Source organism: Myotis nattereri, assembly GCF_964212035.1.
Source record: "Myotis nattereri genome assembly, chromosome: 13".
NCBI classification, from domain to species: domain Eukaryota; kingdom Metazoa; phylum Chordata; class Mammalia; order Chiroptera; family Vespertilionidae; genus Myotis; species Myotis nattereri.
The window spans coordinates 10,864,280-10,879,327 of NC_138088.1; the positions used below are offsets into that span (position 1 = coordinate 10,864,280).

A 15,048-nucleotide genomic window follows, 5' to 3' on the forward strand; every position below is an offset into this window, starting at 1 on the left:
ACCCTAACCATGGTTTCCCATAGCAGCTGAGGTACATCCTCCCAAGGCCTCCCTCCTCAACCAGGCGCTGACCTGAGGAAAAGGTGAGGCAGCCACACTACTTCCGAGGGAGACCCTCTCTGCCCACCAGACTCGTCATGGGCTCCCACACAGGTGGGCACATGCCCACTTCCACCTTAGTTAATGCCCATTTACTCCCCCGGCCTCAATTCTCCATTTCTCTGCCTAAATAAATTCTCCCTTTAAACCAGCGGTCACCAACCGGTGGGCCACGGACCACTGATGGTCCGTGCGGTCCGAAAGGTTGGCGACCGCTGCTTTACACTATCCATCTATGTCCCCCCTGATCACAGCTTTCTGAAATGGCCTACCATACTTTTCAGTTGAAATCACACTCTTCAGCACTGAATTATTCCCTGGAACGTATGTTCCGGTCTTCTTGACAAAACCATAAGTGCAGATGATTAATTATCTTTCTTGTGTGCCATGCACTCAAATGCACCCAGAACAGTGATAGCAGCCTCAGACACAGTGTGGCCCCCCATGTGTGACACCTGTGAGAAGTGTGGTAACGGACACTGTATCAGACACACTCCACATCCGGCAAAAGGAAGGGTCATGTAATACAAACACAAAGCACCCACCCGGGGAGGCTTACACTGAGGAGAGAGGGTAGCGCCTGGAGTCTCCCTAAGCTGGGGTCCTGAGAACCCGGAAGGCCCTCGGTTTCTCAGACTTTCAGGCATGAACAAAGGAGGTATGATCAATGTCTGTAAACAAAAAAATCCATAAACGCAGGCCACCACCTGGTAGCATGAAGTAAAGGCCAAAGGAATGTTTTGAAATATTTCTCTTGTATTTTTAAGTTTGTATTGATGTAGACAAATAGTACACAAATCATCCGCATACAGTTCAATGAGTTTTGACACACAGACTCCCCCATGTAATTAACACCCAGATCAAGCAGCAGAATATTATCAACACCCTACAGCCTCATATCTTGGGTCTCCTTCCATTCACTTCCTGCCTCCTCCCCAAAGGTAACCACTATCTTGACTTCTACCATTAAACATTGTATAAACAGAATCATGTTTTGTTCTGACTCTTTGCTCGCCAATGTGAGCGATCCTAAAAAAATCTGAGCACAACTCATCACCAAATTAAAGGGCTATGTGTCCTACAAATCACCGCTTCCCATTGGCCTACCGAATGTACCTATCTGTAGTCCACACACCTAACTGTATTATGTGAATAAATACCATGTGGTTCTGTGACAGCCTTACAGCATCTGGAACTGGTCCTTCCATCTGTTTTTATTTGACCTAAGCTCTCCCTTCTAAGACCCATCACTACAAACTAGCCTTTGTATTTTCCTTCCATTTGCTCCTTAAAATAGACCAGGTAATTGGTCACCATACATACAAGTGATTGATTTCTATCGGCTATATGCATCTGTAGCAATACTATTAAAGACTGCCCCACATCTGCAGACCTGAAGAGCCATTAAGTAACTCATTAAACTTCCATCTTCTTCATTCCTGTAAGGTCAAGGCTAATAGTCCAAGCAAGGCCTAGGGTAAGACACTCTGCCTTCAATAAGGCAATATTTCCCATGAGCAAATGGAATGAGTTTGTATTTCTACAGATCTGCATTTCACAGCAGGAACCCATCTCAGTCAACACTTTAATGCGGACACCACCGATTAAGACACAAACTCTTAGCCCAGCCGGTGTAGCTCAGTGGTTGAGCATTGACCTATGAACCAGGAGGACCAGGAGATCATGGTTCAATTTGCAGTCAAGGCATATGCCAGGGTTGCAGGCTCAATCCCCAGGAGGGGGCATGCAGTAAGCAGCCAACCAATGAGTCTCATCATTGATGTTTCTATCTCTACCTCTCCCTCTCCCTTCCTCTTTCTGAAATCAATAAAAAAAATATATTAAAATTTCTTAAAAAAAAAAAAAAGACACCAACTCTTAGACCAAAAAAAGGTCTTCACAGAACCAAGACCAATAATTGAACTGATTCTGATTCATGAAGCATATTCTTTACTCTTTCAAAAGTTTAAAAATCTCTATTTAGAATAATTCATGACTATTAAATAACACTTAGAAAATAGAACAAAACACCATAAACTAAATAGTATTCCTGTTCCACAATACAGAAATCGCCATCATTAACAATTTGGTAAACTTCCTTTGAACATAGTCACTATATATTAAATATATCTATTAATCTACATAGCTCAGTATAACTGGCATCTAATATAATTTTCCACCCAGAGCTTTAGAAAATTACATAAGAAACATTTTCTAATATATTTAAATTACTAAAAACACAATTTAACCTATCATATGAGAAAATTTATTTTATTATTTCATCTTAACCTCAAACATGCAAATGCACATACACTTGCTAAATATTTGTCTAAAGAATTTAAGGCTTTTCTCTGAGTAACTTTCTTTTCTCCTTCTAGTGAAAAATCACACCCAAAATGTATACTGCAATTTTTCAGTTTCAGTGTATTTATTGTGGAATGAGAATATGAAGCCACATGTGGAACAATCTAAGTGCAAATATTTTCTATGAACATATAAATATATTCTCCCTTAAACTTGCCCTTGCCCAAAACTTCTTCAACAAGTTTTGAAGTGACTTATCTTTATGAAGTACTAGAGGCCCGGTGCACAGAAAAAATTTGTGCACTGGGGGGGGGGGGCCCTCAGCCCGGCCTGTGACCTCTTGCAGTCTGGGACCCCTCAGGGGGTGACCACCTGCTGGCTTAGGCCCACTCCCCAGGGAATTGGGCCTAAGCTGGCAGTCAGACATCCCTCTGGCAGCCGGGAGCCCTCGGGGGATGTCCACTTGCCAGCGGGGAGCAGGCCTAAGCTGCAGCCGGACATCCTTAGTGCTGCTGAGGAGGTGGGAGAGGCTCCCACCACCACCGCTGTACTGGCAGCCATCAGCCTGGCTTGTGGCTGAGCACAGCTCCCGCTGTGGGAGTGCACTGACCACCAGAGGACAGCTCCTGCATTGAGCATCTGCCCCCTGGTAGTTAGTGTGTGTCACAGTGACCAGTCATTCCCAGTCTTTCTGCTGTTAGGGTCAATTTGTATATTACCCTTTTATTATATAGGATATCAAAAGTAATCAACTTAGTAGTTCTAATAGAAATCACAACTAATTCATTAGTTTGCATACTATTTAAATACAACATCTGGCATAAACAGGTTTGGAAACTAACAAAACATGTAATACTAGGTAAACATACCTCTTATTTGGTGAAGGCAAAAACCCTACCAATAGTAGCTACTTAGCATGTAGTGAGCATTTACCAGATTTTTAACACACAAATATTCTCATACTCAAGTCAGTTGAACGAAATTCAGTCAAGATAGTGTTTATAAGCATTCCTGCACCCCATTTTCACCTTTTTGTTCCTAGAGTCTCCCGATGTTGCCATCATGCTGAGAAAAGTTTCTGTTTAACAATAAATGTGGGTGTGCAATCTCATTTCCCCTCTTCTTTATGAGCACAGCTGTCACTCTTAGTGCACAGGATTCACGCTCAGTTTTGTGGTATTGGCAATACAGGCTTCCTGACATTCCAGCATTCCAGTCCTTCAGTGTGGCTAGTCAAAGGTATGTAACACAATCTTGGCACCTGACTTATTTCTGTTTTCTTTGTATGAATTTGCAAAAGTAGAAAACCCAATTATCTTTCACTTTAACCAAGAGAATATTTTTCTTCATAACATCTGCTACACAGAAATGTCAAACAAATAAGCAATGATCGGGTCAACCTGTGGTGGTTTCCCTGGTAGACAGGCTACCAGGGTCTCACCAATATTCCTCTTCTTAGGACCCCTGGCTAGTCAAAGATGGGCGCCTTGTACATGGTGCCAGGAGGAAGTCAGGTGCTCCGCAGCAGACACTGCCCGTGGTACAACACCCAACGCTTATTTAGTAGGACTGGTATTTAGGGTCCACATGTTCCGACACATTTCATTGGCCAATCTCAGCATATGATGCAGTAACTTCTATGATCAAAGCAAATTTGGAATGGGCGACGAAGACAATTTTGGCTAGATTTTAGGAAACAGAGGAAGTCTGTAACTGTTTTCTGTCATTCTTCTATTGAATCATGTGCAACCAGCCATAGGAGGAAACAGTTAAGAAGATCAAGGAATAGAAGTGTAGAGGAATAGTCTTTATCTTTTGTTCAAACATCCCCTAAATTTCTCTGTAGATTGAAAACCAGGGCCTTTTCTCTGTTAAAACAGGCTCCCGTTTACCATCGAAAAAAAGAGGTACAGAGCAGATGTACTATTTATGGAGTTTATGGTGGCATATGCCATAGTCAATGAGCTACGGGCTTGAAAGAGGCAATGTACACTGATATGGCCATACTTATCAATGGGTTAGGATTTGGGGTGGGAGAAATTACCTGTAAAATGATGTTCTGATCTTTCTGATCCTTCCGACCATGCCACTTGAGCATGTCCTAAGCAAATATAAAGCCACTCTAAGCCCAGCTTAATTCCCTGCGTGACTGAGATCATCAGACCTATGCTGCAGGCCTAGGTGATTGTCTCTGGGCCCTTATTTCAATAAATAACTACAACAAAGGATATAAAGACTAGTCCTCCTGGCACACAGGAAAGCTCCACAAATGACAGCTCTAGTTTCTTTTATCACCTAAATTCTCAGGCCCCTTCCAAGACTGCAACGCTGTGAAGAATCCTTCCACGCTTCTAAAACAAAAACGCAGGGCACAGAAATCAACAGAACCAGACCATGGTGAGGAGGGTTTGGTTTTTCTCTTCCTGAACTTCTAACTCCCTGGCAATCCTTAGGAAGATGGTGCCGAGGGTCACACGTGGTCATAGGAAGCGTATGTGACGAAGTAGCTGATGTGTTCAGGAACACCTACCAAATGTTTGGCATAAAAATTCTATTCTCATAACCTTGGCTGTAATGTATTAATGCTAAAGTAGTTGCACGGATTCAGATGATCTTTATTTTTAAAATATGCTCTTACAGCCTTTACTGCATCCAGGAAAGGCCTCAAAGACAAAATCCTATCATTGGAAGCTGCTAAACTTCTATTATTCAACTTAATCCTGAATTTCCTTGAAGGCTTGTTTCTGACTGGCCTTGTTTTATGCCTGCGCATAGCAATCTATGATTTATGTACAATCACCAACCTGTCTTGAAAAATAAAGACAAAACAGAAAAGTGATACTTTGAGATATAATTCAGGATGAAGTCTCCAACCAACAAAACACGAAGCAAGATCTGTGCAAAATGTTAATATTGAAGTTCCTCAAAGTGCAAAGCCATACATCTAAAAGGCTCTTTGATGAATGCATGCGACTGATCCTCTAAAACCTAAACCACAGTCACTCCTAAATTAAGAGGGGAACAGAGAACGCAATGCAGAACTGCCTGTTTTTACTCAAGTTCTCTCCAAACTCCAAAGCTCAATGGCAATACGACCGTGTGGGAAAGGAACAAAAGGGGCCATGAGGCATTCTTTCTTTTATCAAGAATTTTCAGATTCATGTAGATTTCAGATTTCCAGGTAATGCAGCAATCTCATTCATTTCCCCAAAATTTCAGTTCATCTCTTTCATAAGCATATGTCCAATTAGGCTTTTAAAAAAAATCTATCAAGCAAAGGATGAGAAATGGTGGGCTATAGTTTGTAACGAAACTCCCAAGATGAGGTAGGTTTCCGCACCATATTCTACTGTGTGTGCAGGTACCAGAGAGGAACCCAGGGGAGGTCCAGGGGCACAAGAATCATCATCTCTCATCGTGATGAAAGATCCTTCAACCCTGGTAGCAAACTAGTTCCAATATTTCAACTGACTTCAATGTCCTGATGGTTCTTGGGTAAAAACTTTCAGCCTGTCCACTTCCCATTTCTCTTGACATTAAAACAGGAGAGGATTTTGCAGTGTACAAGCTCTTTGACAAGTGGCATAAGAGGCAAGTTATTACCATCATCCTCATTGTCCCAGGGGAGCAAGTTAAAGTTCACAGAGATTAATTTGGTTCTCTGAGGTTACATCACAGGATTCAAGGCTGCAGGTTTTGTGTTTGTTCCTAACATATATACACAAATCTTTGTCAGCCTCCCACGAAAATCTCTAAAAAATATGGTCATGACTCACTCACATTTTCCATACGTAACCTACTAAAGAAGGAACTTTCTCAAATGACCTCCCCTTAGTCAGTGGCTGTTCACCACTCCTCAGTGTGACGAACGTGGTGAAGAGGTCACGGCCACCAGGCTAAGCTCAAGGCAGCCTGCACAGTTCTGCAACCACCTGCTGGGTTGTGAGCCCACCAACACTCAGCTGGGTAACAAACCCACTTATGCCAGTTGTTCTTATTGTAATTATGTCATGTAGTTCAATGTTATGTCAGCCAGTGATACATGATTGTGGGAATGAAAGAGAACTGCAGTCCCTATTAAAATGTAGTAGAATGCTTTGAAGAAATTCCAAATGGTAAGTTGTTTAAAAAAATAGAAGAAAATTATTTTGAGTTACATGGGCAAGAAAACTTTAAAAGGTTCCAGGGAAGGCGCATATTGTAGTATCTATGGAGAATCTGGGTTCAGATTCCTTCACAAGTATCTTTAAAGAAGAAACAGATAATTAGAGGTATGGTTTATGAAAAAAGAAAAATTGAAAAGATGTTAGGATCAAATAGATACACACTCAAGAAAAAGCCTTGGCCACATAACCCGCAGACACAGGCAGCAGTGTGGTGAGGGCCAGAGGGAAGGGGTGCGGGGCTGGATGGAGTGGGCAAAGGGGAGGGGTTGGGGACATCGGTAATAATGTCAACAATAAAATGAAGTTAAGAAGAAAAGGAAAAGCCTTGTCCCTACATCAAGGTGGGGAGAATGAACATTGTACACATTTTAAATTTTATTTTAGTTTTTTCCTTTTTAAACCATTACTTTTATAGATTTCTTAAAGTAACCAATTAACTACCAGCATTTCAATGCGCTAAATTGATGTTATATGTTCATTAAGATGATTTTAAAAAATCAAAACACATGCCATATATAATGAAAACATTAAATTATATGAAAGGATATAATAGCTTATGTTCAATTATACAATTATTTTTGTGGGCTTTAAGTGCTTTCATATCAGTATGATTGGTATACTGATCTATGTGGGATAATAAATGGCCATTAGTCTCCCACCAACATTTTGGAATCCCTTAAAAAGGTTAAAAAGTTTAAAAATGAAGCACTAGGACCGTTAAAAATTCAAATGCCTAAGTAGGTAAAAAAAAACATTTTTTCCTAACTTTCCACATCAACTTACACACTCTAGCATGTCTTACCAAAAAGACTGGTTTTTAAAACCATCGAGAAGTCTGTGGGGATCTTTCAGACGAGTCCTGATTCAACTCCCTGCAAGGCTGGGGAGGCAGGCGTGCACGCAGTGAGACAAAGGTGAACATGGAAAGCCAAGCTCAACCTGAGCCCAAAACTTTCCTTAGTGACAGTGCGAAGGGGAAACACCTGTGCACGTATGTGTCCATCGGATGTCACAAAGGTTTAAAGTGAGTCCACTCCTCCCTTCTGCCTTCACCATATGCATGCTCTAAAGCAGGGGTCCTCAAACTTTTTAAACAGGGGGCCAGTTCACTGTCCCTCAGACCGTTGGAGGGCCCGACTATAGTTTAAAAAAAACCATGAACAAATTCCTATGCACACTGCACGTATCTTATTTTGAAGTAAAAAAACAAAACGGGAACAAATACAATATTTGTATTTGTGTGTGGCCCGCGGGCCGTAGTTTGAGGACCCCTGGTCTAAAGGAAACCTTCCTGCCTGTAGACAAGCAAAGTCCCTGGGACCTCACCACGTCTCAGTGGAATGTGTCAGCGCAGCACCCGCGCTGAGCCTCACCAAACACAAAAGTCTGAAGATGAAAACAGATTCAAAGGGAGAAGAATGAATTTCAGTCCTATTCATAAGCAATTCAAATGCATTTTGCAGACTGAGATGTAGGCTCTTCCCTTGCTCTTGTATATTTCAGGGCCAACTTTCATGTTCCATTTTCCACATCCCAGATAGAAAATTGAGATCTGTTTGGCACTGGATCTGAGAGGGGATAAGGAAAGACCTACAAAATAAGCAAAAGGAAAATCAGCCTTCTCCTCACTGTGGTGTGGAGAGGAGGAAGGGGTGGGAGAGGGAGAGCATTCCAGAGGGAAGAGAGACCTTGTTCCTCTACACAGGAGACCGCCCAGGACGGCGCTGGGCTCAGACCCTGCCCCAGCACTCTTGCTTATGGTACAGGCTGGATTGAGAAACGTTTTTTCTTCAGTATCAGAGAGAGGTTGCCACAAACCAGCTATGTTTGTTCGTGTGCTTGTTTCTCTTTCTTTCTGACAAGTTTATGGGTCAACGCTGAGCGCTTAAAAAGGCGAGTAGGGAAATACAAAGGTGGCTGGATTCAGACATCAGACCTGCAGAAAGGACACTCAATTAGCAACAGCACTGCCAACCCCTTATCTCAGCCATGAGGCACTGAAAAGGAAGGCTTAAACCACAGTCATCAGGCAGGCGCTGAGACCAACCTAAAAACAGCCTTGCCAATTCTGTCCCCACCACGCCCCCTTTTCCTCCATTTGGACCATAAAGTACAACCCAAGTGTCTAAAGAGTACAATGTACAGTAAGATTGATTAAAGCAGAGAAGTCTCATAATCCTGTATTAAGGCCAAAGGAAATCAAAACAGACTCAGGTTGCAGCATGTGCTCATAAAAAAAGCTCTCAATTGGATTTCATAAGAAATATTGATCTTGAGCTCTGAATCCTCTCACTCTGGCTACCACGCATGATTGGGGTCAGTACCTTCTATGTTGAAATTCCTTCGAGGGCCCGATTCATGTAGACAGAAGACAATGTATTAGAGTACGTTTATTAAAACAAATTATATCTCAGGCTGCTTATAAAAGCAACCAAGAATACTCTTATTGAAAGACTAGAGATGTTTAAAAGGAAGAGAGAGGAAAATAGTCCACGTTATCTATGGCTCTCTTCAACAATACAAAACATGTTGAGGTAAAGTTTTATTTAAACAGACTTGGTTATATTAAAATGATCTCAATATCATGTTAAACATCAATGACATATTTTACATCCACTTCTTCACTAAGTACACCATTCAAGATTTGTGATCCATCTTACTCATTGGAATTAACTATGTACCTTCCAAAAGTATCACCCATTAAAACTGGCTCTTTGTCTTTTGTAGCTGAATTTCGCCAATGGCTCTGATCGTTTACCTATCCGTGCATTTTGCTGAGTAAGATAACAATTCACATTTGCATTGACAACATTCTACATGGATGTTTCAAGTCTGAAAACACAGCCCAATGTGATGTAAAAATCACACTAGTCAAAATCACTGTTTCTCTACTGTCTGTAGTGAATCTCTCCTTGGCTTGAAAAAATTTGTAAACTAATCTAAACTTTCAGATGCAAAATGCTTCAAAGATGCCTTTGGTAAAATAATCCATAGTGGCAACATGTTTATGATACTTCTTTCTAAAATGTCTGAAGGAAAGGCAAATCCTGGGCAACTAACTGGGAACCCAAGAGATCCCAGTAGCAGCGGAAAGTTTTGGTTCAGTTCATGGTCTAAAGGTGGGAAGATGAGAAGCCATTTCCAAACCCTTCTTCTCCCTCTGCCTTTCAGGTTCAACATTTCCTTATCTCTGATCCTTCAGAACATGAGAAACAATTTCTAAACTGGGCCTTGCACACAGCAAAATAGCTTCTGCTTGCAAAAATCCTCTTATCCACCAGCAAGTTTATTCTGGAGTGAGCCAGCCTCTTCTACTCCAAAGAGCTGTGCTGCCTTTATGCAGAGAATCCTTCTTACTGACCTCAGATGAACACAAAGACATCCATTCTATAAGCCTCGAGGTGGTCAAGTCAAGAGCAAAGACCCTGGCCATTAAGCATTGGTTAGTTTTTTAAAAACCAGAGCATCACCTTTCCTGTTCATAGGTGCTACAATCCAGTCCATGGCTTTCATTTAAAAAAAAGAAAAGAAAGACAAAAGAAAAGGAAAAAGCCTACTGAACCCTGGAGTAGGAGCTAGGCCAAAGAGGCATTTCTCTCCTGGGAACTTCAGTAACATAATCGAAACAAGTGGAAAATGTGAATACCAGATAGGCCATTCTTCAGCCCACAGAAGCAGTGGTGAAAATCCCTCATATGAAATCTTTATTTCAGTTTGTTAATCATCCTGCAACCTTGGACCAAAAAATAATTAAACTATACTTTTTTCTTTAAATTATCATACAACCTATGTATTTGAACTCATCTTTTATGGAAACTACATAATCTCCCTTTCATTCAAATTTCCCTTGTTGATATAGGCAAACCAGGTCAGTTTCTGCTGGATTTGCATACTTGCATTTTATCCCTTAATTTGACTTCTTATTAAAGGTTTAAAAAAGAAAAAGACCAGGACTTCAGATACGCATAAAACAAATACTGCTTACATGTCTATGTGAACACTGACACCATTAACAGACCCCTCCCCTTTTCCTTGGGGCTGAGAGCCCTGTCAATAATCATTACTTATTAAACAGTCTGCCATTCTCTTCTACAGAAGGTAGGAAAGGAGTATGGAGGGATAGAAATAATTACCTTGGGCTTAAAAAAAAAAACAACAACCTCCAAACGGATCACAAGGAAACCAATTGAAAAAGAACATGAGATACCTCCCCATTCTATCCCCCACCTCCCCCCCACACACACACACCCTCCCCATAGAGGAGGTTGAGAAGTACACCCATACTCCATTATTCCTATCAGCTGTATCAAGAGAAAAGATTTAAAAATCTGGGATTTTCAGAACAGACACATATATTTTCAATCCACTGCAAATGTTCACACCTACACTTGCCCATCCTTGATCCCTTCACAAAACTCAGGCTAGATTTGTGGAGAGGAGCCTCTGAACGCCTCCTGAGAAAACGCATTCTCAGAAATGACTGCTTCAGCCAGAGAGAGAAGCGCCAAGGTACTGGTTCCACTGCCATTCTGGTTTGTGGCAGATTCCCTCCTTTCCTTCTCCCTGCCTCCCAGTTGATGTTCTAGCCAATTTTTTCCAAAGCAGAGTAAGGAATAGCATACGGGATTTCTCTCATTTTTACTTACAAATAACTCCTAAATTTAAAAAAAAAAAAAAAGTTTTCAAGGATTAACACCCAGGGTAAGAAAGACCACAGATCAGGGAAATGAGAAATTACGGAGGACTGAAACCAGCCAGGTATCCCTACTGAAGAGTTAATGATGAGCACTCTGCCTTTTCCCCAGACCTTAAGGCTCAAAACCCAAATACACGATGAAGATAGCACAACCCGGCAATTTCGGGAGAACAGCCTTGCACAGAACTTGAACTGGCAGACTGGGAGTTTGTCCTAAATAACCTTCACAGGTTGTACAAACTGTTCCCAGATCCTGATCAATAGTCAGATTAGGAAGCTCCCTACGATTCCCTTACTCTAAGAACAAGGTGGGGACTGGGGGTGGGATGTCCATCAGTCATCTAAAACATTCATAAAGATACAGAGAAATAGACACCTCCTATAGGAATCCACAGAAAGCCATCGTGCTTTGGGTAGACTGGCCAATACTGGCAGCAACTGAGCAAGAGGTTGGAGATGCTACATTCAAAGTGTGACCTGTTTCAAAGGGTTGGATGCTGTCATCCTCGAATGCACAGAGCTCTGTCCCATTCCACCTATATACATTTTCCAGGCACAGAGGGAGGCGAGATTAGGTTCACACCCCATCTTGGGGAAAGGAAGGAAAGCAAATGCTTGGCAGAGCTGAAAGCACCCCGATTCCTCAGGACCCTAGAGGCGGCAGCTCTGCGGGGCTCCCTTCACATGTCCCCCTGGTTCACTCACTCTCCGTGGCCACAGAATCAATTTCCACGCTAGGAATGGCCATGGGAAGGCTGGGGGGGGGGGGGGGGGACAGGGGGGCGGGGACCAGTTTAGCCCTTTGCTGAGAACCGCCCCCTTTCCCTACCTCCCCCGGTAGCTTCAAATTAACCCTTCCTGATCCCAGCCCGGGTCAGGGCTGCCCTGAGTGTCTCTGGCTTCTTTTCACCAACGTCTCTATCGAATCATCAGCCCACGCCCTCCACCGCCCCGCAGGGACATAACTTCCCTTGGTGGTCGATGTCCGTCAGTTTGCATTTGCTTTGCTTTCCTTCCTAAAGGCAGGGAAAGGGCTCATGGCCTTGGGGAAGGCCCACCCTCCCTTCTTCCCCCCCTTCCTCCCGGGCTCTCAAAAGGAGCCCGAGCCCAGAGCCGGCCAGCAGGTCTGCAGTGTGGAGGCTGCGCTCTCGCGTTAACCCTTTGCAGGGAGTTAGGTGTGTTCCCATTTGGGACCCACTGAAGCAGGGCCCGTGGGGCTTGGCAATCTCCGTCCACTTCCTGCCGCCCCCACCCCACACATGTACCCCAAACAGGCGGGCACCGTTTCCTCCCTTGTGGCCAGTTTTAACTATCTATCGCACAAAGTGCTCCAAACCTGGAATGGGGGTGATGGGGGGTAGATGACAGGCAGCGAGGGGAAAAGACAGCGGGAGGAAGGAAAGGAAACTCAGTCGCAGACCAGAGTTCAAACACAGTGTTTACTTACGAAATTTGGGGCTGGTGCTGGTCTCTGGCGTGGCGGTGGCGGTAGAGGAGGAAGACGCGGTGGTGGTGGGGGGGGAGGAGGAGGCGGCGACAGCATCCTGAAAGGGAGACAGGGTCCAGGAGGGAGTGGAATCGTGAAGGTAGGAGGAGGTAGCGAATGCCGCAGTGGGCCAGGAGGGCATTGCCTGGGTGCTGGGGGCTCCTGGCGCCGGGGGTCGGGAGCCGGGCGTGCTGCTACTGAAGACAGGGGCCGTGGTGGACAGGACCGTCGAGGGGGCCGCCGTGCTCCGTGCCGTGGTGGAGCGCGGGCTGGCACGAATGGGCACCCGGTGCCCAGGGAAGCGAGTGGGCGCCCGCGTGATGGTGGTCAGGCGGGTGCTAATCCGGTTGGGCGTCCTGGAAGAGGCGGCGCCGCCGGAGGCGGGGGTCGCGGGGGCCGCGGTGGAAGTGGTCGTGGTGGTGGTCTCCATGGCCTTGGGGAAGGAGCTGGGCTTGGAGAGGAAGAAGGGGTCCTGGCCCATCCCCTTGGAGTCCACCAGGTCGGTGGGCACGTATTCCTTGACGGAGCCCACCACGATCCATTTGAGGAGCATCAGGCTGAGCCCGAGGCCGATGAAGCCGATGAGCAGAGGCACCACGCACAGCCACGTCTGCTGCCGGTTCCACACGAAGCAGTCGCTACAGCGTAACTCCCGGGGGGGCTCGGCCGCCCCTTCGCCGCCGCCGTCCGGGCCCCCGCCCGCCGCCGCCGCCGCCGCCGCAGCCGCCGCGGTGCCCTCCTCGGCCGAGGCGGCGGCTGCCGAAGCGGCTCCCGGTGGCGAGGCAGCGGCCGCGCCTTCACTCATCCTAGGAGCCGGTCTTCACCTTCGCCCCCCCGAGGGCCGCGCCAGAGGCATGGGGCCGCGCCGGCCGGGCGCGGGCACGGGCTCCGGCGGCGGCGGGCTCGGCGCAGGCAGCGGCCGCGGCGGCCGCATGCAAATCGGCTCCCTGCCCCCACGCCCCTCCCCCCGAGAGGCGGGCGGCGGGCGGGGTGGAGCGGAGCGGGGGAGGGGACGGGCCGGGAGGGGGCGGCGAGCGCGCGCGAGAGGGGCGAGACGGCGGCGCCGCGGGCCGGTCAGGGAGCGGCGGGGCGCGGGTGCAGCCCGCCGAGCGGCCTCCTGCGCGCCGGGGCTCCGCGTCTGCTGCCGCCGCTGCCGCTGCCGCCGCCCGCCGCCCGCCCGCGCTCCGGCCGCGCCGGCATCCTCGGGGCGCCGGCCCGCCCGCTCCCCCGGCGCCGGCCCGCGCCGCGCTGGGCCTCCCGCCGCCTTCAGGGGCCGAGCTGCCGGGCCGCGGGCCGCGGGGCGCCGGGGAGCCGCATTCCGACACAGGGGCCGCCGCTCGGACCCGGCGCGCCGCGATGGGGCGGCGGTGCACCTGCTCCTGGCCGCCCGCAGCCAACCCCCGGCCGGCGCGCTCCGGGAGACCAATCCGGGCGCCGCGCGGGGCCACGCCGGGCTCGCCTCGCTCCCGCCGCCCGCGGCTCCGCGCCGCCGCCGCCGCGAGCCCGGGGTCGGGCGCACGGGACTCCCGCGGGGGTGCTGTGCCCCCCGCCGCCGAGGGGAGGGGGCCCACGGGCCGCAGTGGACTCGACACCACTGCCGGCGCCGCTGGCCGGGCGCGCGGAGAGGGGAAGCGGGAAACCGCGTCGGGAATCCCGGGCGACGTGGAGCCGGACGGACGCGGCGGCTCTGGCTGCGGGGCGGGTGCAGTGAGCCCAGCCGCCACGGACGGGCTGGGCTTCTGGCAGAGTAGCACCTCCCACCCACACCTGATGAGGTTTTCTTAATGCGCCCAAGATGAATAAACGATCCGAGCACCCCCCCACACACGCGCACACACACACACCGCCCTGGAAGTGCATGCAAAAGCAGTTCCCGGCCGATGGGGAGGCCGCCTCTCCCGCGGCTGCTTGTGGGGGGCGGGGGGGGGGGTCCTAGGCTGACACCGCGGGGCAGGGGAGCCGGGCGTGTGCGCGAGGGCGAGAGTCTGTGGGCCTGGGGAGCCACCTGCCCTTGGAGTTCCTGAAAGACGTGCTGGTGAAGCAGAGGACCTTGTGCCATTGGACCTGGCAGACACCCCCACGCCGGTTCATGACCACTTACCTGTTTAAAACGTACTGCCTTTAAATGGAGATGCAGGCAAAGACACACATGTCACCAGGCAACTGACTGACTAAGAGGTAAAATTTAAAACGATTCGGGCTGGTGTCCCAAATGGTGTTGCTGACTTCTTCCCTGGGGAAGAGAGGCACCTGTGTCCCTCTGTCTCAGGTGCAGTATGGGAGCTGCCTGGGGGGCA

General features: G+C 47.6%; 1 protein-coding gene across 3 annotated transcripts in view; it reads right to left on the reverse strand.

Moving 5' to 3' along the window:
* The window catches only part of NRG3 (neuregulin 3), a gene marked incomplete at its 5' end in the record, with an annotated part of 1,046,633 nt that extends 1,033,077 nt beyond the window's left edge, over positions 1–13,556 (reverse strand). For all 3 annotated transcript variants that reach the window (XM_081104470.1, XM_081104469.1, XM_081104468.1), the window contains one exon: positions 12,713–13,556. In XM_081104470.1, coding sequence (XP_080960596.1) covers positions 12,713–13,556 — 844 coding nt within the window. The remainder of the gene's footprint in view (positions 1–12,712) is intronic.
* Positions 13,557–15,048: the final 1,492 nt, after the last annotated feature.